General features: G+C 35.2%; 1 protein-coding gene across 2 annotated transcripts; it reads right to left on the bottom strand.

Annotated features, from left to right (window-relative positions):
* Nucleotides 1–3,761: 3,761 nt before the first annotated feature.
* On the bottom strand, nucleotides 3,762–16,903 carry LOC142619747 (uncharacterized). Of its 2 annotated transcripts, XM_075793007.1 has the most exons (20): nucleotides 16,740–16,903; nucleotides 15,084–15,163; nucleotides 13,115–13,219; nucleotides 12,693–12,749; nucleotides 12,533–12,603; nucleotides 11,986–12,085; nucleotides 10,908–10,978; nucleotides 10,705–10,805; nucleotides 10,507–10,610; nucleotides 10,366–10,419; nucleotides 10,116–10,171; nucleotides 9,865–9,903; nucleotides 9,620–9,764; nucleotides 7,832–8,013; nucleotides 7,688–7,755; nucleotides 7,363–7,435; nucleotides 7,231–7,292; nucleotides 6,107–7,034; nucleotides 5,164–5,454; nucleotides 3,762–4,268 (listed from the first exon to the last, which is right to left on the bottom strand). In XM_075793007.1, the coding sequence occupies exons 2-20, from the start codon at nucleotides 15,156–15,158 to the stop codon at nucleotides 3,992–3,994; spliced, it is 2,859 nt and encodes a 952-aa protein (XP_075649122.1). In that variant the 5' UTR covers nucleotides 15,159–15,163; nucleotides 16,740–16,903; the 3' UTR covers nucleotides 3,762–3,991. The 2 variants fall into 2 exon arrangements, with proteins under 2 accessions (XP_075649122.1, XP_075649131.1); XM_075793016.1 differs by lacking the exons at nucleotides 10,908–10,978; nucleotides 11,986–12,085; nucleotides 12,533–12,603; ... (2 more) ...; nucleotides 15,084–15,163; nucleotides 16,740–16,903 and having other exon boundaries at nucleotides 10,691–10,805.
* Between the last annotated feature and the right edge of the window lie 8,322 nt (nucleotides 16,904–25,225).

Here is a 25,225-nt window from a genome sequence, read left to right as displayed (position 1 = left end):
TTACGGTTGCTCTTAACTTAATTTTTCAGTTTTAGTTTTGATTTTGTTTACAATTCTCATCATCAAATATCAGAGCCAAACAAGGAAAGTTATAAATGATGGGATTTTAAATAGAATAATTTACAAGCCTCTGCATAGTTATGGAACCTGATTTAAATCATAATTCTTTTGAGGTATAGTGTAAATCTGTGACTAGCTCTTTTTATGTATAAAACCAGTGAGAATCAATAGAACCCATAGTTGTAGTATAATATAAATATATATATTACCAACACAAAGCAGGAAATTCATGTCACTGTTACGGTACGAAGCTCAAATCTTTTCTGGTTCCTTTCAGCAATTTATGCTAGTCCTAGGTACGTTGAAAGGCAAGTGTTATGGAATAATTTAACCAAAGTTGCAGAGCTTCACAATTTGCCTTGGGTGTTAGCTGGGGATTTTAATGAATCTATTATTGGGGAGGACAAGTTTGGGGGAGGCTTGTCAATGTGAACAAATCTTTGTTGCTGAAGGAGTGTCTAGACAAATGTGGCATGATCGATTTAGGTTTCACTGGTCCACGTTTCACTTGGACAAACCATAGAGACGTTAATGGTTTAATCCAAGAGAGAATAGATCGGTTTTTCATTAATCCAAGTTGGTGCCTTCTATACCTGGAGGCGAGGGTGTCCCATTTAACAAGATGCCATTCGGATCACTGTCCAATCCTACTTGAAATGCAGCCTACAGTATGGGCTAATTGGCCTAGGCCGTTCAAATTCCAACGGTTTTGGTTGGCTGATGTAACTTTTCCTAAGGTGGTGGAGAATGTGTGGGGGCGAAATTCGGGTCTAATGGAAGCAATTGAAGTCTTCCAACACGAAGCGGGGGTTTGGAATATAATACATTTTGGGAATATTTTTATGAAGAAGAGGAAGATCTTGGCGAGGCTGAATGGTATTCAAAGAGTAGTAGCAATTAGGCCATCAAGCTCCCTTTTACATCTTAAGAATGAACTCCTTCAGGAGCTGGATGTGGTTCTTGGGCAAGAACAAGAGTTATGGGCCCTTAAATCGAGAATTAACTGAATGGTTCAAGGAGATAGAAACACCACATTCTTTCACGAGTCCACTTTGGTCAGACGGAAGAGGAATCAAATCTTGGCTATTAAGAATGGGGTTGGAGAGTGGTTGTATGCGGAAGCAGAGATTATGGATTTCATTAAGAGGGGTTTTAATGACATATACACTTCTTCCTCAATGTTTTCGGACAAGATACAGTCGGATGGTTCTCAATGGCAAGCCCGACTCCTAAAGGAGGAAAAAGAGAGCTTAGGAAGCCCGGTGACAGGAGATGAGATTAAGCCAGCCCTTTGGTCTCTCAAGGCCTTTAAAGCCCCTGGACCGGATGGCCTGCATGCGGGATTTTTCCAGCATTTTTGGCCTTCAGTGGGGAATTCCGTGGTAGAGGAAGTCAAGAAGATATTTAGGGAAAGGAAAACGCCGGACAAGCTAAATCAAACTCGCATTGTTCTTATCCCTAAAATCCAGGGGCCGAAGACTCTTGGGAATTATCGGCCAATTAGCCTTTGCAATGCGACGTATAAGATAGTCACTAAAATTATTCCTTGCTCTCGGGTTTGGTCAGCCTTGAAGAAGGGGGCTGACACTTTTAATCAGGGTATCAAATGGGTAGTTGGTAGTAATATTAACCTTAAGTTTTGGTTTGATAATTGGGCATTTGAAGGTCCGGTTCACCAAATGATTCAAGGTCCCTTGTCTTTAGAAGATCAGCAGCTAAGGATTTAGGATGTATTCAAAAATGGAATCTGGGATTGGGGATGCCTTTCCTTTAAGATTTAGCAAAATATCAAGTTTGTTATTCAAGCCACTCCGTGTGCTCTAAATTCCACAGGTGGGGGTAGGTTAGCTTCGTCTACCTCGGCCCAAGGTAAATTTAACCTTAGAAGTGCCGATAAAATTGCTATGGGTGAGTTCATGCTGAGGATTTTCCAGGTAAGTGGATATGGAAAGTGGATATTATTCCTAGGATCCAAACCTTTATTTGGCAATGTTTTCACAATAGCATTGACGTTAAGGAGTGTTTAGTGAAAAGGGGTATGCTGGAAGATGATACTTGTCCTTTATGTGGTAGGTATCCTGAAACAATTACCCATGCTTTGCGAGATTGCAGGATTATTAAACCCGTGTGGATCCAGTTGGGAGTGCGATGGATTGATCAGAGATTCTGGGCAAATGAGTTACATGAGTGGCTTGAATTGAATGTGAGACAAGGGAGCTGTAGGGATACCAGCGAATCTCCTTGGAGAACAATTTTTTTATTTGCTATTTGGTGTATTTCTAAGAGCAAGAACTAGGTGGTGCTCAATGGGAAAACTCAAAACCCCAGACTAGCGAGGGAAATTATGCACAGAGCTAGGGAGTTCACCTTTTGTGCATCTTCTGCTATTAATCCCAGACGCATGGTGATGAAGCAAATTAGATGGGAAAAGCCTCAGACTGGGTGGTGTAAACTAAATACTGATGGGGCAGTTGGGACAAGTGTAGGCAGGTCGGGATGTGGAGGCATCATTAGAGATGAGCAAGGGTAGTGGATCACGAGTTTCTCCAGGAGGATTGGTGTTTCGAATAGCCTCATTGTTGAGCTGTGGGGGTTGCGTGACGGTTTGGTTTTATGTTGCTGCAGGAATTTTGATTCAATAGAAGTAGAGATAGATGCTAAAGCGATATTAGATGTGCTTCTTAATCCTGGTTGTGCAAACAATTTTGTGTTGCCTATTTTGGATGATTGTAGGGTGTTGGTCTCTCAGTTTCGCTGGATTTGCTTTAAGCATTGCTATCAAGAGGCGAATCGGTGTGCTGACAAGCTTGCTAGGATAGGGGCTAGCCAATCTTTAGACTTTATTGTATACCATAGTCCGCCTGTGAACATTGTATCCTTCCTTGAGGAAGATGCCAATGGGTTGTATCTAACCAGGCGTTGTTCTGAGCTCTCTTTGCTTTAGTTTTATGTTATTCCCCTGTTTACCATATATATATATATATATATATATATATATATATATATATATATATATATATATATATTACTATAGAACTCTCTACCAAGTAGCACATTTCTTAGAACTCTCTCACATTCCTTGAAACTCTTGCTTAGGCTCCTACCTTATTAAAGTTTGCATTTTTGTCAAATTTTTAATTCATTAAATATTTCAATGAGTAAATACACATATTAATCATTTATAAGTGTGCACTAAGCGCTCGTGTGCATGCGCGCACACACACGTATTATATATATTTTTAAATGTTATATAAAAAAGCAAAGACCTCATATGGAATATTATACAATTCTGCCATGTGGCGTTTTGTTAAAGTAATTTTTCATTTAACTTTCCACCTCACCACTCTTTACATAATTTGGATTACAATAAAATTCTTTTAATAGAATATTATTATATTTACAAAGTGTTTAACCTATCATTATCATACTTTAATATCATAAATGTGACATCATACAACAAAATTAACAATGATATTACAAAAATTAATAATAACTCCAATGCATTGAAGGAATAAAAACTATGATTAAACAAACAATCAAACTTATTAGTTACACCCCCATCCAAAAAAAAAAAAAAAAACCTTATTAGTTACACAACATAATAACTAATTTCTAATTTATTTGACATTTACTCTATAGTCCAAATTCTCCACCCCCTTAATTTTGTATTACATCATTAATTTAAAATAAACCTCATCATATTATCGCAACACTACTTCATGTTATTACTTTAAAATATTTTGAATTGAAATATTTTGAATATTTTATATAATCTTCTCAGATAGCAACTTAAAAAATGATCTACACATTGCGCGGGCCCATTACTAGTACATCAAATACCTGTCTCAACTAAGATTCAGGGTGCTATATAGTATATACAACAATCAAATAGAATGATTTACAGGCCTCTGGATAGTTGTGGAAACCTGACTTAAATCCCAACCCTAGTCAAGGCGAACTCATATAAAGCCTGAACAAGACTTCTAGACTTTCCCTCTTCAGGCAACTTTAAAAGGCGAGCAACTTTTGAGAACCCATAATGGTGCACAAACATAGAATCTTCCTTCACTTCTTGTCTCACCTCTGCCTCAAGAAGGTTTGGTCTCGTTAGTGCCCACTGCATAGCCCATATGGCCAAAGGGCGCATGTAAGATATAGATCTGTATTGGTCCTTGCTGTTCCAAGCTTCCGGAGTTTGAAAAGAATAACTGTGCACAAAATGGTAACTTGTTAATAATCTAAAAGAAGGAAATTTAGGTATCACCTAAATGAATTAACCAACAGTTAACTAAAAAACTCTTCCAAGAATAAACTGGGCAAAAAATGTCTTGAATGACATCATGAATATCCAGTTTTGTGTTGTATTTCAGAATCAAGAAAAGAACTAATGGTTTGAGCAAGTAAAAAATATATATGGTTCTAATAAACAAAGATGTGAAGTGCAAGCAACCATTTAGGTTTTCTTTTTTTCTTTCCTTTAATTTTTCCCTTCTATACTTTTGCCTATATCTTGCTGCATAAGATGTCATGACCTCAAGGTGACAGCACAGAGCACGATTTATGTCAAAAAGATCATATGGGCTTTAGTTTTGAATAATAGGATTAAAATTATTACTGCGAATGGTTCAAAATGAAACTCTAAGCCAAAAGAAATATTATCAAGAAAATAAGCTAATAGCATGCTACATCCACATCCTTTCTTTTTTGATGAAAATATCCTCACGCTTTTGGCTCTTGTAAATAAAGATATAGTTATATAAAGTTGCATAAGTGATATGATTTTATCAGGCCACAAAGTCAAAGACAATATCAATTTGATTTAGGCAAACTATTGAATCTACTAACAGTTAACGACATAGATTTGCAAGAAAATTTGTACAAGATTGACAATTATATATATATATATATAGAGGGGGAGAAGTAATAGGAATATAGGATTAACCAAGCATCCTTATCAAAAACAAGGAAAACGAAACGAGCAAAGTTCACTTCTGTTCGAAACGAAACAAACAGCATAATAGCTTTTGGTTATTAATCTTGAGCTGCTTGAGTTAATAAAACAAACTAATTCTAGAAGAAAAGGCAAGAGAAGAGCTAACTCACCCAAGTCCTTCTTTAGACCATGCAGCTTCGTAGACTCCAATTGCAGTCTGAAATGCCATATCAATCATATCTTCATGGATCATTGTTGCAGCAACAGCATATGTGACTCCAGGCCATATTTCTCTTGATTGCATGCAAGACATGTCAACATTTCCATCAGGTAACATTCCATTGACAGCTCCCCACCTTCCATTCTTCAACTTTGAGACATTGTAATTAAAGACCTTTTCTAGTGCACTTTTGGCCTTGTCTTCGTCAACAATTGGTAAAAGACCGCATGCTCTAGCATACCTACAGAGTTAATAGGCAGAAACCTCTAATCCACCACCATTGTTACTGAAAGAAATAAAATAACCATGCATGACACAGTACAGGAAAAAAAAAAAAAAAAAAAGACCATTTTAAGGTCAAGAGTATGGACACTTTAGTTCTCCCACATTTTTTTTTTTAAAATACAAAAATTATTTTTTACACAATACAGCAATAAATCCATAGTCCCAAAATTTTGGAGTTGGCTGCTAGTAGAGAATACCCCAACTTGTGTCTGTAAGGGTTCTAATCATAATAAAGTGACTAAATTTTATGCTATCTGTCAGCCTACAACCCCCCCCCCCTCCTTTTCTGGGCTTAGGACTGGCTATGAACAAACTATATAAAATCCAGAAATTGTCCCACATGGAGACTATTGTAAGTGTAATGTATTCTAGAAACCATTTGGTACACATGCTAAAGATATTTCCCTGGCCTTGGATAAGAAAAATCAGAGGATTTTATCCTGATTTTAAAAGCAAAAATTGGATAAGCAAGCACACGCGTACACATGCACACACATGCACACGCACACGCGTATGCAAGCATAAATTGAAAGAACCATTCTTAATGTTCTTAAAGAATATGATATTAAAAAAAAAATATCTAGAAAATTGCTTCAGTCACAACATACCATTGTCCAGCTAATTGGTCAGCTTGAATGGAGGAACTTGAACTTCTGCCACTGCTGTCATAATTGAAGTAAGAACCATTCCATAATTTATCATATACAGCTTTTGCCTTCTGAAACTTAAACCAAAAGTAATCCTCAGATGCCTTATCACCTACTTCACGTGCCATGGCAGATGCAGCCTGCAAGGCTGCCACCCACAACCCTCCACTGTATGCACTCACACCAGAGACAGACCATGTATCATAAGTTTGATCAGGGAAGCCTTCGTTCTCAATCATCCCATCTCCATCCTTGTCAAATTGTTCCATATAAGCCATTGCAACATAAACAGAGGGCCAAACAGCTTGTGCAAAATTCTTATCACCTGTGGCAACCACATCCCTATAAATTTGGAGGACAAATTTTGGATTCAAGTCTTTCCACCTGTCAGTGTTATAAAGGCTATAAGCATTTACTTCAAACCATGGGTCATTCATTCCAATATCATGAGGAACAGCTCCAAGCACCTTTCTACCAACCCACCCTCCATCATGTAAAAGTTTCATCTTACTGGGATCATGCATCATTACTGCCGCTGCAAAGTCTCTTTGGATGCTAAGTTCAAGTTTTGGAAAAAGCATGACTAATGAAAAAGATGAGTAGAAATGGACATCGTAAGTATTCCACATGTGATATTCAATCCCTTCAAAATAAAGGAATTGCCCAATGTTTTCTTCTCCTTTCTGAAGAAGATTTGGCCCAAATGCAGAGTTTGATGAAGTTGTGGTGTGGATTTGATCAAGTACTGAAGTCATCCTTTCAAGAATATTACCAGCGGTATCATTTTGATGGGGTACATCGATTATGTCTTTCAAACCTGGCCTGGAACTATCAAGGGAAAACTTCCTTTGTACAATGCTTGCTAAATTATGAACCGGCGGTGATCCATCTGCAAAAATAAAAACTAACTCGTGGTTACTTACTTGAGTCAACAATCACAAAAAAGTTTTTGATAAAACACCACCCAAGTCTTAGTCCCAAAACTTTGGTGTTGGCTACGCTTTATTAGAATAGAGAAGAAGCCTCATGTAAACAGGATGTGCACACAATGCTGTCCTAAAACATAAAGACAAGCTCCACAATACCTGTCCAAATTGTCCCCCCTGAATTAAGATAATAGAGCTCATTGAAGAGAGTAATAGGGTACCTGTAGAAAACCATCAGAATAAGTTAGAACCTGATTATACATGCACAACAAATAACACGTCAAAACTCACCATTCAGGAAACCTCTTGTCCTCAAGAATAGGTCTTTGCCATGCATCTATCTGGGACTCCCAATGGCCATTCTCTATATTCAGAAAGAATAAAACAAAAATAAGGGCATTGAAGTAACAATTTCTTCAAAATAAAAACAATTTATTTTGTGTATTAGAACTCCCTATCAATCAAAAATCTTATGAATGTACGGGCATTATGGCCAACTTTATTACATATAAGTTGAACTATAGTTTATATTCTTGCTTTCAAACATGGAGTAAAACTTTAAAATCCTAGAGTTGAAACAAATCATCAATGTACAACACACACACTGGAACATTACCAAGAATAGCATAATGTGCAATCTTTGCAGCAGCATCCCCATGGGTACCATAGAATTTAGTGTAACGCCTGTTGATACAAATTTTCAACATATAGATAACTTTTTGAAATGTGATATTTCTCAAACAAAATTTTGGCTAGCCACCTGTAATAAGTTTTTCCACTCGAAAAGTTTACTTCAGGGCAGTCCCATGCCAATGAAAATGTTACAGAACGTACTGCATTTGGTGGAATTGTAAGAGAAGCGGCAATGGCTGCCCCAATAGATGATCCTGGTTCTGAAGGCACTGATGTTTCAGTGGAACTAAGGCGGTCAAAGGATCCATACTGTTAGAAAGAAATATGCATATCAAGTTATGTGAGAAATGAAGATAAAGCTTTTTCTTTTTATGCATAACAGAAGAGAAATAAAGATAGGTCAGATTCCTTTGAGTAAATTTGATGCCAGATGGCTAGGTTGAAAAATAGAGATAAGGGAAAAGAAAAAAAAAAAAAAAAACATGACAAATTGTACTATTCACTACCTAGAATCTGCCTAACTTCAGCACCTATGTTGCTTGCAATCACCACCAAACTTAGAGAAACATCTCAAATGAAAAAAAAAATTATTTCAAATTCCAATGCTTCAAGCCATTCTTGGAGCCTCTCTTTAATAGGCATCAAGGAGTACATCAAGCCTCAGTTACATTCCATAAAATCATGAACAACATTAAATTCAAAATTCAATAGTAAAACTCTAGAAAAATATGAAATTCAAAATTCAAAAAATTAAATCTGAGATTTCAAACAAAATTTAAATAGAAAATAATTTTGGTTGTGCTCCCAGCATCAAAATATAAACATCACCATGTACCCGAACAACCTCCCCCCCCCCCCCCCCCAAAAAAAAAACAACAACAACAACGACAACAAAAGAAAAAAAAAAAAAATCCTTAAGACTGAAGATGTCCCTTCGACAGTGGGACGGGAGAGGCAAAACTACCAAAGGTGAAAACACAAAGAAAATTCCTTTTAAAATAATTGTTAAATGATTATATCACCTATACCCAACTTAAGACTTTGAGATCAATGTTGTTTATCAAATCTCACTTAGACAGTAACAGTTTCATATTCTTAAGGCATAATGCCAAATCTTATAGTTTCTGATCTACAAACCCAATTGTCAGATTTGACTGAAATTGTAATTTATCCAAACCAAGTGCAACAGGTCTAGTCCAACCCAATTAAGGACACGTGTGGATATGACCAAAGAGCAAGACAAAAGCCACGATAGTTAAATAGTTACAAAGTAGTTGTTCAGTAGTTGGTTAAAAGGACAATCTTGAGCTTTTTACTTGATACTTGCTGTGTAAGATCCCTAGTATAAATACTAGGAGCCAAGTAATCGGTCTTATATTGAACATTGATACAAATTCCTCTATTTTCTCTCTAGGCTCTCTACCTAATCCCCTTTCTTCTTCTTTGGAGGCTGGCTACCTCAAAGAAAGTCAAATCCCACTTGATTCCCACACTTTCCTCAACCAAAATCATCAAGATATGTTATTCTTCTTCAAGCTCATGATAATCTTAGATAAAAAGGTGAAAATAAGATGATTGGTTCAGGTAAAGGAAGAAAAGATAAGACAACCAATCTGTCACCAAGAAAAAGCCAGGCAATATTAATTAATCAGGTTACAATCTGCTGAAACCAAAATAATTCTTGAGTTGTGAATACACAGTAGGATTAAAACTTAAAAGCCTAGCACAAATGTGCAAATGTAGGAAATTGATGAGATGTCTTTTATTTTATTTTTTATTTTGGTAAGGAAGGGAAAATTTCTAAAGAAGAGCCCTATAGACTTGTCTCTAGCCTGTAAACCCTACGGACAACTGACTACACCCACCAAAACCTTTCTAATGAAATGTGCATGTCAAATATGGGAAGTCTACCAACCTCCTTGATTTCCTGCCACATGTCTTTTGCAGTGATACCCTGAGAGTTACCGGATATCACAAAGTAAGGGCACTCAGAGACATGAACACCATCAGTCTCCTCTGCTGCAATTGCAAAAGTCACAGGTGGTTGTTCATTTGCAGTCCTGTAGTGGCATGTGAGGGGTATTGCATTGAGAGTATCAGAAAATATACCATATAATGATTGAACTGATCAAACAAAGGGAAGATTTGAAAAGAGCATACTTGTGATGTAGAAGTACACCATGCACACCATCCTTCATCCTAGAAGAATAAATAATCTTATGGGTTAGCATAAACAATAGGCATGCTATAAAATAGATAAGCAATCTTCACACACACGTATGCTGGCACAAGTATCTAATCCTTCACAAACAAACACGCACTCATATGTATCTAACTATAATTTCGAAAAAAAAATAAAAGAAAAGGTAAGATATATAAAGAAGAAGTCATGCAAATGCCAAATTTCTTACATTATTTTTGAATTGAAGTGCTGACCAGAAAATTCAGAAAGCCCCCCAACAGAATTCTAAAATGGAATTGACAAGAAGATTTTGCATTAGTTTTAATGACTTCCGGCACATCAGATTCTTTACAGGAATCTATATAAAATATACTCGGTAACTCCAAGAAGGAAAAAGCTTTAAAGAAATACAACTAACATAAGTATGGAACCAAAGGACATAAATTTGAAAGTGATGAACACATGAAAAGGAGACATACTGCCCATGTGAAAAGCAAGGTAACATCTGCAGCAGTCTTTCCAGAATTGTCCAGCTGAAGAAAATTAAAACCACAACTCAATACTGAGGCTAACTATATATCTGATATAGACAACCATGTATCTAATAGATCCTTTCCTACCGTGAAAGTAAAAACTGATACAGGGAAGCTGCTCTCCTTGTAATTATGGGGGATAACAGGTGAAATTTGACGACAAACCATTTTAAGTTCTGGATCAGGTTCTCCTGGATTTAAAAAGAACCGGGTGACCAATGCATGAGACAAATTATCCATGATAAAGATCATTGTAGACTGAGAAGTATACCACTTAATGATTACCCTCATATACAGTCCATGACCTTGGGAATAAAGCATGATACGTAGAGTTGCCTCCATTCAGATTCCAGTCCCAAGATCCAATCCCTGAAACATCAGTTTCTCTGTCGAAGACATAGTATTCAGTAAGTTCAAACACAAATGAAATGGGGCTCTCGAGAATTTCTGAAGCATTCAAATTAACAGTGCAGCTAATAGTTGCTTACTTAAGCACCTCTGGGCTCCCTGGGCACAACACTGTGGAATATTTTTCACCACTCGAGCGCTTAACAAAAACCTGCACAAGTATTTGTATTCCAAATTTTGCAGAAACTTGATAATAACCAATGAAAAGATACTAAAGATAACAGATGTTCTGTTCTTCATTTTATTTCCATCCAATGAAAGATCAACTATAAAAAATAGAAGCAAATATTTATCTAAGTAACATTAAGTGCTTCAACGAACTTTTCATCAAAGACTCATCCCAACATTTTCTGATCAACCAATGAAAGTCTTTGACCATTTCCCACCATCTAGGGTCACATATCCTGTATATTGTATAAATTTCTCATAGCCATGGATGACATCATCCTTCATATTTCTTTGTAAAACGTGTAAACTAGGACCAAATCAGCCACGTGCATTTTATTTAAAGATGATATCAGAACTAAATACCAAACCAAAGATCCATAAAAAAAGATATGTGTTAAAAGTCTCCTTTAATTTCTTTGTTTTGACAACAATCAAGCCTTGGTTCCAAAATTTCGGTATCACCTATGGTCCTATGGACCTTCAACAAACTAGTAAAGATTGACCACAAGAACTCTTTATTGCCATTCTATTCTATCCGGTGTCATACTCTTTGTTACTTCCTTGATTTACATGTCCTATTTTACTACTTCTATTAATGTTATTTTTTGTTTTCCTCCATCTCTTTTTGTTCCCTCAACTTAAATCAACTTACTCTTTCTCACTGCTGCATAAATCACTCTTCTTTGAACAAAGTAAAACTTTAAACCTATTTCTTAAAAGTTCAAAAACAGATTAAAACAGTTGAATCTGTCCTCAAAAGCATTATGATAATAGCTGTTTTAGGATAAATGGACCAGATAGGGCCAGGGAATGCCTCAACATATCACCCCTTTAGTTAAATTGGGAAGACAGATACAGCCTTGCATTTTGACAGCTACACAAGGTCTCTAACACTAGAAAAAACATAGCCCTATATAAAAGAATATTTATAATATCTCCTTCAACATATCAATGAAAAAAATACTTGAAAAATATATTCATTGAACTTACCGAAAATTGATTTGCTAAAACTGGTTTCTCTTCACATATTCTAGGGAATAGTTGCCAGCGCTGAAACTCACCTCTGTAACTCCTTCCTATGCTTCCTGAGCTGAACATTATATTTTTACAAGAGATGATTATGTTCTAAAACTCACTAAAAAGAAGCAATATACAATAATTTGGGTAAGATCCAAAAGTTTTCAGCTGGTTATAATTAGTAAAGATAATGCCAAACAATGTGAGGAAATATTCTCAGCTTCACATTTTTTTTCACATAAACTGCTTTTTAATCGGTCAACTACAAATGCACCTGGTGGCTCTTATACCCATAACCTCACCCTCAAACCTACTTTTACAAGGGGAGAAGGTGTCATTTGAGCTAGAGCTCATTGGCATTTTCTTCACATAAAGTTATATAATGTTCAATAATAAATATCTTCTACTAGAAACACAAATGTCTAGTATACGCATTAAAGAATGTATAATATGTATGGCTTTTATGTTACATTATATAGTAATAAACATCTATCATGAGTGATTAAGATTGAACACATACCCTATACCACCTAAGGGAATACCATGACATGATGTTACAAGGCGTCTAGCAAATGGATTGAAAGCAGACCCCTGCAAAGAGAACAGAAAGATGCTCAAGGATCCCTTACCATAACCAATGCACCAATACAAGCTGGATAGGTAAAAAGAAAGAAAGTTACATTTCCTTTAGCAGCCTCTTCTCGGACATGGCGCCACAGCCGAAATCCTATTGGAGCCTACCAAATATAACAAACAATATAGTTGACACCCATGAAACCATAATAAAGGGGCTAAGGTCCTAATGTTTGTGAATTTGTCATGTGATTCTGATGCATCAGCAAGACCATGGTAAGGATGCAGAAATATAAGCAAATTAAAAATATCTGTGAAGGAAAGCATAAGCACATACATACACAACAGATATGTGTGCGTGTGTATGGTATGTACAGATCTGCATGTATGTGTTTGTGTGTGTATATGTCCTTAGGCCTTTCAAAAAAAAAATTAACACATTTATGCGCTTGATTATATAAAATAAGGGAAGCAAAGGATTTTAAGGGTCCAAAGAGAAAAGGTATTAAATCTAAATCTGTAAGCATACCAACTGAACTATCTCTTTCAAACTTAGGGTGAACTCAGAAAGGACACTTCCCTCACTGTTTAACTTTCGCTGCCAGGTCAGTAATGCAGGCTTACCAGGGTCAACCTTAGACAAACAAAAGAAAAAAATATTAGACAAGCAATTAAGGGTTTGAAACATCAAGCTTAAAACAATCGCCAGTTAGAGTCATATCACAAAATATTGAAAAAGAATACTTGAATACTTTCTGTAATCTTAAAAGTAGTTGTGTCATCCATAGTTTTCATAACTGGACCAGCCAGTTCGACTGGGTTCACCAGAAACTGGAGGTGAAGCCGGTTTTTTCAACCAGTTTAGGGGAGTGTGTTTTGGAAAAAATTTGATAAAATGCACCTGTGGGAACTCGATGTGTCTTTATGTCACAAACTATTACATTTATATTATGTAACTGAATTAATTATTTTTATTTTGTCATGGTTTGACCTCGGTTGAACCTCAATCCGACCTCAAAAACCTTGAACCTCTACCTTTTTCAGTTCTTTGAATGCTCTGGGTTTCAAAACTGTGGTGTCATCTACTGCATCAACGATTGTGCTAAAACAATTTCAGAGATCAACTTAGAAAATGATAACTTGATGGCAAAGCTCACCTATCATGCCAATTACATCCATAAACGCATTACCTGTTGCAACAATGTCTTTACATACGTCTCTAGAACATAACCCATAGCAGTTAATTTTGCAGCTGAATTAATTGGAACAGACCTATGATCCCCCAGAAGGATTTGCAGCTTGGAGACTATAATTCTTATAAAAAAACCTTTGCAGGGTGACTTGTGAAAGATTTCTAAATAAATAAAACCTCCATAGTATGTTTTAAACAGATTTAAAGAGAACCTTTGCAACTCTTTCAGAGACAACAAACATCTTTGATGTCTAAAATGCTGAACTTTTCTGGATAAAATTGCATATGACAAACCAGAACCCTATGAAGCTGACTAAGGATAGAGATGGTAAACTGCACAGAAAAATCCAAGTAAAATACACTTTTGTACTTGTATCTACTTCTGCTATTTCTAATGGCCCGTCACTTCATTCAATGGAGTAGATGCCCAAGCACTTGATTTAGCCATGACTTACTACTCACATATTTAAAAAGCCTAAATTTCAGGGTTGATGTAGTTGTTTCCAATGATGTGAAGATGATTTATAGCATCCCCCCCCCCCCTCCAAAACTAGAGAGAGAGAGAGAGAGAGAGGTGGAGATGAAAAGATAGAGGAGCAGCAAAAAGTAAATACAAAGACAATGAGCTCTACCTCAACTTCAAGACCCATTAGGTGCATGTGTAATTTACCAATCAAAAGAAAAGGTAAATATAAGCATTGTATGCAAAAAAATCATTCAACAATCGGCCAAGTATGGGATAAACCATATCTCTGCCAACAAAAAAGATGGGATTGATTATCTGGCCTCTTGTAATGTAGTTAAAATTTTATGTTAAGTTAACAAAAGTATGTGCTAACACCTGTACATTTCAGTGTTGTTTACTTAACAGTATTCATGCCTAGGAGTAATTCTATACTCATTTGTTCTGAAAACTTACAGAATTATAGATAGCAGATAATAAAGTTAAATAAGTAATAAATAATCAAAATGACAGAAAAAATACCTAAGGTTTGCTGTTTTCTCTCTCTATAAACATAACTAGCATCATTACTAATATAGAATAAGCTATACTCATTAGCTTACAACCAAACGCAGAAAGACAAGAAAGGAATTTCTACCACTGAGTGCAACACATCTAAATGTTGCAGCAGTTTAGAAAGTAGGCAGAAAAGCTAATCAAAAAGCTTGACAACTGTAAACAGAAATCACTTCACCTTTTCAAGAACAGTATACACCATTTAAACCTTTCAAACATATAGAGAAAGTTCCATTGCAGTCCTTAGAAAGTAAAAGGGAGAAGCTGTCCCAGTATATAACCAAGTACCTTATTAGTTGAAGACTTAGAAAGTTCCCTCTCTTCTTCAACGAGACCATTTCCCAACACCTTCCCCTCAAACATCTTTCCTGTATTAAACAAAGAACAACCACATCAGGCCATTTGCATTTTATATAATTCATCACACAGTTCATATTCTTTTGAAGCCCATTTGGTTACCAAGAAGTCAGAAGACAAGGGTATAAACATAGAAATCTTACAAATATTCTAACCCCATGTGTACAAAATTCCAATTCTCTTTTCCTTTCTCCATTGTCTCATAAACCACAAATAGCATTATAATTTCTTTCCCAAATCAATTACTACAATATTTCATAGGCTGAACAGTTGTGGATGGCCTCTAGTTATAAACTTAAAACTATCATTATAATTCGTGTGAACTAGTTTGATTCTGTACAGTGCATTTCCCATCATAAACAGAGCTCAATTGAAGTTATGCTCAACATTATTTAAGTATACTGAATGCGCAGCACTGGAAATCACATTAGCAGCATATTTAAACAAAGAGTGAAAGGTTATAAATTCCAATTCTATTGCTCAATAACACATTCCCATGAATGCATATATCAATACAATAAGTGTTAAAACAGATTTTTTTTTTTTTTTAACGTTGAAAGTAAGGCAACCTACAATCACCTTTCACAGATCCCACAAAAGTGGGAGCTTTGTGTAGTGGTTACAACTTTTTTATGCCTTCAATTCACCAAAATAATATCGCAACTACATCAAAACTTCCAACTTCTGTAAAATTCATAACAGCGTGATCTCTCTCTCTCTCTCTCTCTCTCTCTCTCTCTCTCTCTCACACACACACACACACACACACATTCACACACACGCTACATATTCATAAGAATCATAACCCATTTCATAGCAAAATTCATCTGATTACTTTGCATCATAGAAACTTCATTACTCACCAATCACCTACAGTCACACACCCACAAAACCATCATATATTATCCAATAACCCATTAACTTCACATACTATTCATAATCCATTTCACAGCAAAATTCATCAGATCAAAACTCACCAATCACCTACACACACACACACACACACACACACACAAAAGCATCATATACTATCCAATAACCCATTAACTTCATAAATTATCCATAAACCATTTCCAAACAAAATTTCATCCGATTATTTTGCATCACAGAAACTTCACGACAACTCACCAATCACCATACAAACATGAACAAAAATGCACATTTACAGCCACACAAATACCCACAAACGGTAACACAAACATACATACATACATATATATATATATATATATATATATATATATATACATGTCGATTTTTTCCATAACCCATTTCCCAGCAAAATTCATCTGATTAATTTGCATCACAGAAACTTCATGACAACTCACCAAATCACCATAGACACACACATGTACAAAAATGCATACTTTCAGACACACAAATACCCACAAACACTAACACATACATACATATATGCATGTCGAATTTTCACGTCAATTTTCAATTAGACCATGAAAAATGAAGTGGGTCAAACCAAATGATTAATCCAACAAACTTAAGACAAGCAAAGATTTAACATTGTCCAATGCAACACCCATAAATCATAAATGCAAAACAAATTGGAGGATGAACCATACGATATCTAACCTGAGAAGTTTAATTGTCAGATTGATGAAACTAAGAACTGGTTTGTGCAGAGAAAGAATGAGTTTGACGAATAGTTGTTGAATCTGAGTCAGATGCGTTTGCTTGGTCTGAAAAACTTATGTAAGAGTCAGGTTTTGACCGTTTTTTTTACAATGACAGACTTTTATGGTTACCTTTTTTTCCTGTCTTTCTTATTCCTTGCGTTTTTTTTTTTATGACCGGATTCTTTTTTTAACCCCTAAATTAGAAACACACCAAATTTCACTATTAACTGAAATGAATGACTTTTATCTCAAAAAAAAAAAAAAAAAAAACTGAAATATAAGACTTTTTTGTTCATTACTTTTTATATGAGACGATCACCTACAGACTTATAGTTGACCAATTCAACAAATCAAAAGTGTTAGTTTCTTTTTCTTTTGTTTTTTTTTTATTATCAAACATCTTCGCCGTGTGATTTTACTTAATGGACTATTTAATGAGTTATATGACTTATTTAAAAGTATATATAAATTTTTTTTATAATTTGATAATTACAACAAGATGTAGATGTTTAATAAATTATCACATAATATGATAGATGATATTCTTCCAAACCAATTTGGAGGCGAATTTATAACTTTTTTGTTAATTTTTGTTTGTTTTAATGAAAAACTTGATCTAAAGATAATTTTTTGCGTTTTTCTATGTTTAGTAATATCAGGAAAAATAGTTTAAAATAAAATTATTTCTTGACTTTCCTTATATAGTTTGACATGAGATAAAGTTATTTTTCTATAAAATTTTCTAAAAAAACGACTCTATTTTACCCTGAGCTGAATAAGTAAAGTAAAAAAATAGTTTCCAACTCATTTTAAAATTACTATTTTTTTTTTTTTTGAGATAAAAGTTGCTATTAAACATAAGAGAATGAGATATTTTCAAGAAAAACCTTTTTGAACAGTGATATATTTTAGAAAATTTTAATGTCAAAACAAATGGAAGGAGACAATTTTTTAAACGAGTTTTTAAGACAAAGTTAAATCTTTGAAGTTCCAAAAAATAACACTCTTCAAAAATTCCTATTTGGTAAGGGGGTTGGAGGTTCAAACAATTTTGTTATCGCCGTTGTCTGTATATAAGAGTAATTATTTTGTTTTTTCACTATCATATTGGAGGAATTTTCATCAACAATAGTGTGTATGTATTGGGTCTACACTCATAATCAATGGTGTAAATTGACCATTTTGAACTTGGGGACTAGACCGCAAACACAAATTAAGAGGTATCAAAATGTATTTCTGCTGATCGTCTTATCTCCACACAAAAAAAAAAAAAAAAAAAAGGAAGTATTTTTGCCAAAAACAAAGTAAAAGAAACCAACTCAGTTTATTAATGTGGTATTGTGGTAATCATATACCCACATGCGCTGTGATGTTTGAAGTCTTGAAGTAAAACGAAGGGGTGAGGGATATAAGAAAAGAAAAGAAGGGTGTGATTCATGGGGTATGATCAGGGACAGACCCAGGTGGGGCCCAAGGGGCCCGGCTCCCCTGGGTCCCAAAAAATAAAATATTTTTTAGTTATAATATTTTTCATTTTGTAGTTCGGCCCTTCCAAAACCTTAGGCCACTCTTCATAAGTCTAACTAACTTTACTCAAATAGCAACTATCTAACCAAAAAATTTAACAAAAAATAATAAAAATATTCATAATGGTGATTATATTTTAGCAAAAAGAAAACTTATTTTACTACCAAAGAACCAAAAAATTATGTGTTATTGGAGAAGCTAAAGCTAAATTTTTTGCAACTATAGTAAATTAGTAAAAATACCAGTTGACTATAGCAAGTTGTTAAAAATGAAATACAATATTTTATTAAGATTATATCTCTTCCTTCAATTAAAAAACTCAAATTATCTCGATTCCTTTATTATTTCAATGAATTGTTTATATTATTTTAAATGAAGTTATAAAAATAAAAATAAAAATTTGATATTGGGTGTATTGTAAAGTGAGGTGGTAAAATAAATAAAGTAACTTTTTGATGTGCCAAAAACTAACACCTTTAGCACCATCAATATGAATGCTCTAACTTCAACAACAACAACAATAATCCTAGACAACCTAGTGTTAAAAAAAGACATTATTTTGTTTTTGTTTGTCTTTATTGGTAAATAATGTATTTAGAAACAACAATTCTAAATATTTATAATTTTTTTAATACTTTATGGATGCTTATTTGGATTTTTTTTTAATATTTCGACCCTTGCTAGTTTAAAATCTTAGGTTTGTCCCTGGGTATGATATAAAATTTATTTAGCACCATGTTATTTTTCTTATTATCTTTTACTTGACATATCAAAAATTTGTAAAAATATATTTTAAGGATGTTTAAATGTTTTTTCTTTACTTAATTTTACCATGTTATAAAAATTTACCATATATATATATTCATACTATAATCACAATTAATTACTAAATCGATTATGATTTAAAAACCTTGGTAATACATTGAATATAAATCTTTGCTAATTTCTTTTTTCTTTTTGGAAGGCCTCGACATAATATATTTAAGGACTGGATTTGACTCCAAAGTCCAAACGACTGAAGGACCTAGGCCCAAATAGCTCAACGCAATGAATTTGTTAGAGAGTGGGCTCCAAGACTAGGCTTTTATGGGTGAAATAGCGCTTACCATGGGCCAAGAATAACAATGAGACAAGGAAAAACAGAAGACAATCACAGTATTGAGAAGGATCATTCTCCTCGGCTAAGTCCGAGGAGGTTTGTTCTTGGAAATATCCCTATGAGATTTGTTTACAGTTTCAATTCTTTGTGCTACAGTGTTTTTCTTTGCTATTTCTCTGATCCCTCTCTCCGCCGGGGGGGGGGGGGGGAGCATTCTATCTTATATATCATCTTTTAGATAATCCTGGTCTTCCATTTGTTGATCACACAGGCCACCACTCAAGTGCTAGTCCCATCAGGCACATTCCTTGAACCCCTGTGAGATACGACAACCAAGGTAGCACTGTTCAAGGGTTTTCTCCACATAAATGCGGTCAGGAGGTTTGGTGAGATGCATTAAATGTGGTGGTAGCCACCAACACTTCAATTACGTCAGTGCTGGTCCCCTTTCCAAAGCTCTTTATGTACTGTAAGGCCTCTTTTTATGACGTATTGATTACGTGATCATAGAATCCGAAGACGTAGACTCCTCAGCACAGTAATTGCTTGGCCTTCTCAGCCATGCTATGACATGTGACGTAATTACCTTACTCGAAAATCTAGTACCCCACAATATATATAGACGCATGTTGGATTTTCTTATTAAACATTTCAAGAAGGTTGCTATCTGGATAACGTTAAATCTACATTAAAAATTTATTAATTTATATGGAATTTTTTAACACAAAAGGTTGTTTTAATATAGGTTGACTACGATATGGCATGATAACCAACAATGACAAGTTTATATCAGTAATGAATTATTCTAAATTTTTATAAAAATTATTATACAAAAGTTTAACAATAGTTAGTAAAAAGAATTGATAAATTTAGAATAAAAATGTAAAATTATCAAGTACCAAATCACTTTTAATGACAAATCTTTCCATAACCCATTGAAAAAAGGAAGAAAAAAAAATACTAAGTGAAATTCACACATAATTTTTTTTAAATACACTTTAATAATTAAAATTTGAGCAATGAAGTTTGGTCAATCGAATGAAATTCACACATAGTTTTTGCTGTTAACTGTCATGTTATGTTGCTAACAGAACCAAACTTTATGGTGTAAAATCACAGTTCCGAAACGTTGGGGTGTAAAATCCAATCACCCCCAAACGCTAGTACTGTACTTTGCAATTTACCTTTAAAATTTTAAAACAATGAATTTAATTTTAAAATCCAATCACCCCCAAACGCTAGGACTGTACTCGGCAAAAAACCCCTCCACCATCCTCCAAGCAGTCAATAACCCACTAGAGAATGCAGTTGGGATACATGAATAGCAGATGACCCTCCAAGCCTAATCTATCCAGTGCACCTAAGCTCTCCAAGCTTCTTGCTCCAACAGGGTTACATCGAACCTTGTCTTCTCTAGCTTACCGAATCCTGCAATAAGCCCATTGCATCAACCAAATGAATTAGTCATCTTGAACTGCTTCCCAAGCACCAAAACACCTCCTCACTGATATGGGTATGGTGAGATAAGGAATTGGCAAATGTACCTCCCAAGAATATGTCAATGGAGAGGGTGAGAGTTGAAGAATTTGGGGAATCAAATGATAAAGATTGTGGATGAGTCAATCTTGATTTTCTCTAGGGTTTCTCTCTCAAAATTCTCTTTGGAAGCTCTCTACATTTCGTGGGTATAAGGGTATTTATAGTAGGGTATATGGGGAATGCGAAAAGTCAGTTTTCAACAAACAGGGCATTCTGGCGACTCAACCTCGCGACTGGAACAAGTCGTGAGTTTGAGTCGTGAGCTAACTGCCTGGCCAGACTGGAAGTTTTGTCCTGTAGTGCTCCAGCTGTCGTGACCCTTTAGCTCCCCTGCATGCTTCACATGTGTGCCATTTTGGAGACTTGCCAGTCGCGAAATCCAATTGCGAGACTCCTTTGAATTGCACACATCTTGAGGTTTTCTTCATACTATCTCGCACACAACCTTTACATAAATCCCACCAAAATACAAGGTATCTAATTGCTAAAATACAAGCAAATTTGGCATGAAATAAAGCTAACGCATGATTGAATAAATTCAACCTTACAATATGCTCTCTCAAAATTTGGAAGGAGTTCCTTGTAATTCACTCCATGTACTCCATTTACCCATTTTCTCTATTAACCACTCATATCACCCATGATTGTGGTGGAGCCGAACAAGTAGACCAACTTTTAACTCTCTATAAAAGGATCAAGTCCTATTCGCCCAATGTAAGTCCCACCATTTACTATTTTCCCTTTCTTGTGTTCTAGAGAGAAAATTGACTTAATCGTTGGAGGGTCATTAACCGGGTTACACTAGTCACCCTTAACAGTTCTTTCTATTCTTTTCAACACCAAAAAGTTATCACCATAGTTCGAAGTATTCTAGCTTACTGATTTTCATGCATCATCAGTATCGGTTTCATAATAATTACTTTTTCTTATAGATCAAGACATCAAAAAATTCTTTTTTTATTAGTTTTTGAAATAGGTGGGATTGCTTTGATCACAATTTTTTGGAGTACATATATTTATTTAACTACAAGAGATTTTATCATATTAAATCATGCCAAATTTCAATCTATAATATTAATTTACTAATAATGAACAAAAGAAATTAGTATTGTGCATACATAGTGCATGGTTATCCAAAAACAAAGAAAACTCAGATGCATTCATTTAAAAGAAAAAAATGAAATTGTTGTGCAAGCTTTTTTTAACTTATTTAAGAAGACTGTGTTAATTTATTTAAGGGTAAACTATATATTTGATCTCTATCATTAACAACATATTTCAATTTGGTCCCTAAATTTTCAATTGGGTTAATTTGATTTCTAATATTTCAATGTCGTGTCAATTTAGTTATTACCATTACCTTTAGATGACAATTGTTGTAGTAGCAAATGCCTAAAATAAAAAAGTAGTTTATTGTCACATCAATGGAATTTTTTTTTTTTATATATAAATTTTGGTCATTTGTCACGTCGCAATTTCCATGCAAATTGCTGCTATAGGGTATGAACCTATAGTGGCATTTTACAATACAATAGTTACGGTACAATAGTGGTGTTTTGTGGCGCCACTATAAAAATTTTTAGGACATATGTGGTTCAATGTTAGGAACATATGTCACTATTTTATGTAATTGGGTAGATCTAGGATGTATTTAATACTTCAAGAAACCTTGTTTCAAGACCAAGTATTAAAGTCATGCAAGTCTGTCCAAGATTCAAGTTTGAAAAGTATTGTTCATTAAAGCTCGACAACTAGCATCTATCGAGCCTTGAAGAGCTGTTCCAGCCCGTGGCTAGACAGCAGCTCGATAGATAGGGTATCTGTCAAGGTTTATGAAATTTAGCTTTTCGAGTCTGTTTTTCCTCCAATTTGTGATTATGTGTTTGGGCTTTCTTTTTTTACAACCCTAGACATATAAAAGGATTATTTTAATGGTCATATCAGGTTACACAGTCAAGAGCACAATTGCACAAGAGCATAATTCATCAAGTGTGACCGAAAACCTAATTTGCCCTAATTCTTGAGAAGCTACTGCGTTTATACACCATAGGGTTTTGTGACCAAGCAACTTCATGATCTTCTTGTGTTGAAAAATAGAAGAACTTTGTAACCAACATTCTTCTTTAGTTGGTGATTGAAGTCGCGTACTAGAATCCGCGCAATTGGTTAGTCACGTATTAGGAGCCGTGCATTGAAAAGGAGAGATTGTCACTATAGAACAAGTCTAATTGGGTATTGGAGTAAGGGTTCAACTGTAGGTTGGTAAAAGGTACTGAAATTCCTTTACTTGTAACTGCTTGTTGTGATAATAGTGAATTCTCGGTAGTGGTGACCTTAAAATCACTCGGTGGGGTTTTTGCCTTGGAGGTTTTCCCCATTCGTAAACAAATCACTATATCAATTTATTTTTCGTTGCACTTTAGTTTATTGGTGATTTGTTTGTGCTACCACGCATATTTGTATGTTAAATTGATTAATTAATAAATTTGGCTAATTCATCAATTAATTCATCGCAATGGGTTAATACGTTTTTTGCCTATCAAGTGGTATCAGAGCAGGCACACTCTGATTAGAGTTTAATCTTTGTTGTGAGATCCATTGACCCCTATTTGTCATGGATAGAGGACAGTCACTTATTGTATCTCATTTATTTGATAGAACTAACTATGCATACTGGAAAGTATGCATGAGAGTTTTCTTGCAGTCCTTAGATGAAAAGGTGTGGCAAGCAGTGGAGATAGGCTGGACCAAGCCGAAGCAAGAGTCGGCCGATTGAGATGATGCAAAGATCAAGGCGACTAACTTCAACAGTAGAGCATTGAATGCTCGATTCAGTGCGGTCACAAATGAGGAGTTCAAGAAGATTTCCTCCACTGAAACTGTAAAGGAGGCGTGAACTATTCTCCAGACAACCTAAGATGGAACTAAGGCTGTCTTCAAAACTTCAGAGGCTCATTACTAGCTTCGAAGAAATCAAGATGTAGGAGGATGAGTCTTTTGATGAGTTCTATGTCAAGCTCAAGAACATTGTGAACTCAACATTTAATCTTGAGGAAACCATTCCCGAACCCAAGATTATGAGAAAGGTGCTCAGATCCCCGCCTGAGAGATTTCATGCAAAGATCACAGCAATTGAGGAATCCAAAGATATTGACAAGATTCCTCTAACAGAGCTCGTTGGAAATCTGCAAACCTATGAGTTAGGTTTGACAAGGCTCGGGAAGTCAAGCAAGAGTAAGAACATGGCACTAAAGGCCAAGAGCAGTGACACTAATGAATCTTCCGATGTTGAAGATTCTAAATTGAAGTCCTACATCACTCTGCAATTCAAGAAGTTCATGAAGAATTCCAATGCAAAGGGCTTCAACAAGAACCGTAGACAATCCAATTCTTCTTAGTTCAAGAGCCAAGACAAAGGGAAGAAGGATGCAAGGGATGGCAAGCAGTACGCTGTTCCCTCAGGACCCAAGTGTTTTGGGTGTCAAGACTTCGAACATATGAAACAGGAGTGCTCCACATATCTTAAGACCATTAGGAAGAACAAGGCACTTGCTGCAACATGAAACGACACTAAACCTGAGGATGATTCGGACAATGAGGATGACGGCATCCTAAATGCCTTCATTACTACTGTCAATCCTACTGAGGGGATTATTGAAGATGTGGATGAAGAAAAGGACTTGGTGGAATCTAAGTTGAGAAGATGGATGAACAAGATGACATCCATATAACTTATGCATAGTTATACAAGGTCTCGGAGAAACATGAAAAATTGTATAGGTTGACCACCAAAAAGCTTAATAATGTGGAGCTTAGTGATGTGGAGCTTGAACATGAAGAACTCTCCACAATATTTGATGAAGCCAATCAGACTATAGGAGCGCTGAGGTTTGAGAATAACTTCCTAGTTAAGAAGACTAAGAAGCTTGAGGCAGAATTGTTCCAAGTCAGAGCTCAACTGGAAAGGACTTAAAGTGCTAAGCTCAATGAGATGCTCAGTCTTCAAAAATTTACTTCTGATTAAACCAGTTTAGGGTATAATTTCTCTTCTTCTAATGTTGCTTCTACTAGTACTATTGTTTTTGTTCCTCCTAGTAATAATATTGATATTGAGAACACTAATATCAAAAATAATATAGCTAGTGAGAACATAGACAAAGGTAAATCTATCTTAGGAGCATCTCTTGAGCAGAATAAGAAAGAAGCTAAAAACCTTAGGGCTAAGAAGGCTAACTCTCAAAAGCCTAAACAGAAGAAGCAGCATCAGTTTCCACCCA

This window comes from Castanea sativa, chromosome 1 (genome assembly GCF_040712315.1).
Source record: "Castanea sativa cultivar Marrone di Chiusa Pesio chromosome 1, ASM4071231v1".
NCBI lineage: Eukaryota > Viridiplantae > Streptophyta > Magnoliopsida > Fagales > Fagaceae > Castanea > Castanea sativa.
The sequence above is the reverse complement of the archived record's forward strand: the minus strand, read 5'-3'. Positions and strand labels throughout refer to the sequence as shown.

Bases quoted from the DNA above. Each gene is read 5' to 3' on its own strand.
- LOC142619747 (XM_075793007.1), bottom strand. From the start codon at position 15,158: ATGTTTGAGGGGAAGGTGTTGGGAAATGGTCTCGTTGAAGAAGAGAGG. The intron at 9,904-10,115 runs GTAAGAAATTTG...TTATTCTTCTAG, and splicing joins CACTTCAATTCAAAAATAAT to GATGAAGGATGGTGTGCATG. The intron at 9,765-9,864 runs GTATGCTCTTTT...ATGCCACTACAG, and splicing joins GGTGTACTTCTACATCACAA to GACTGCAAATGAACAACCAC.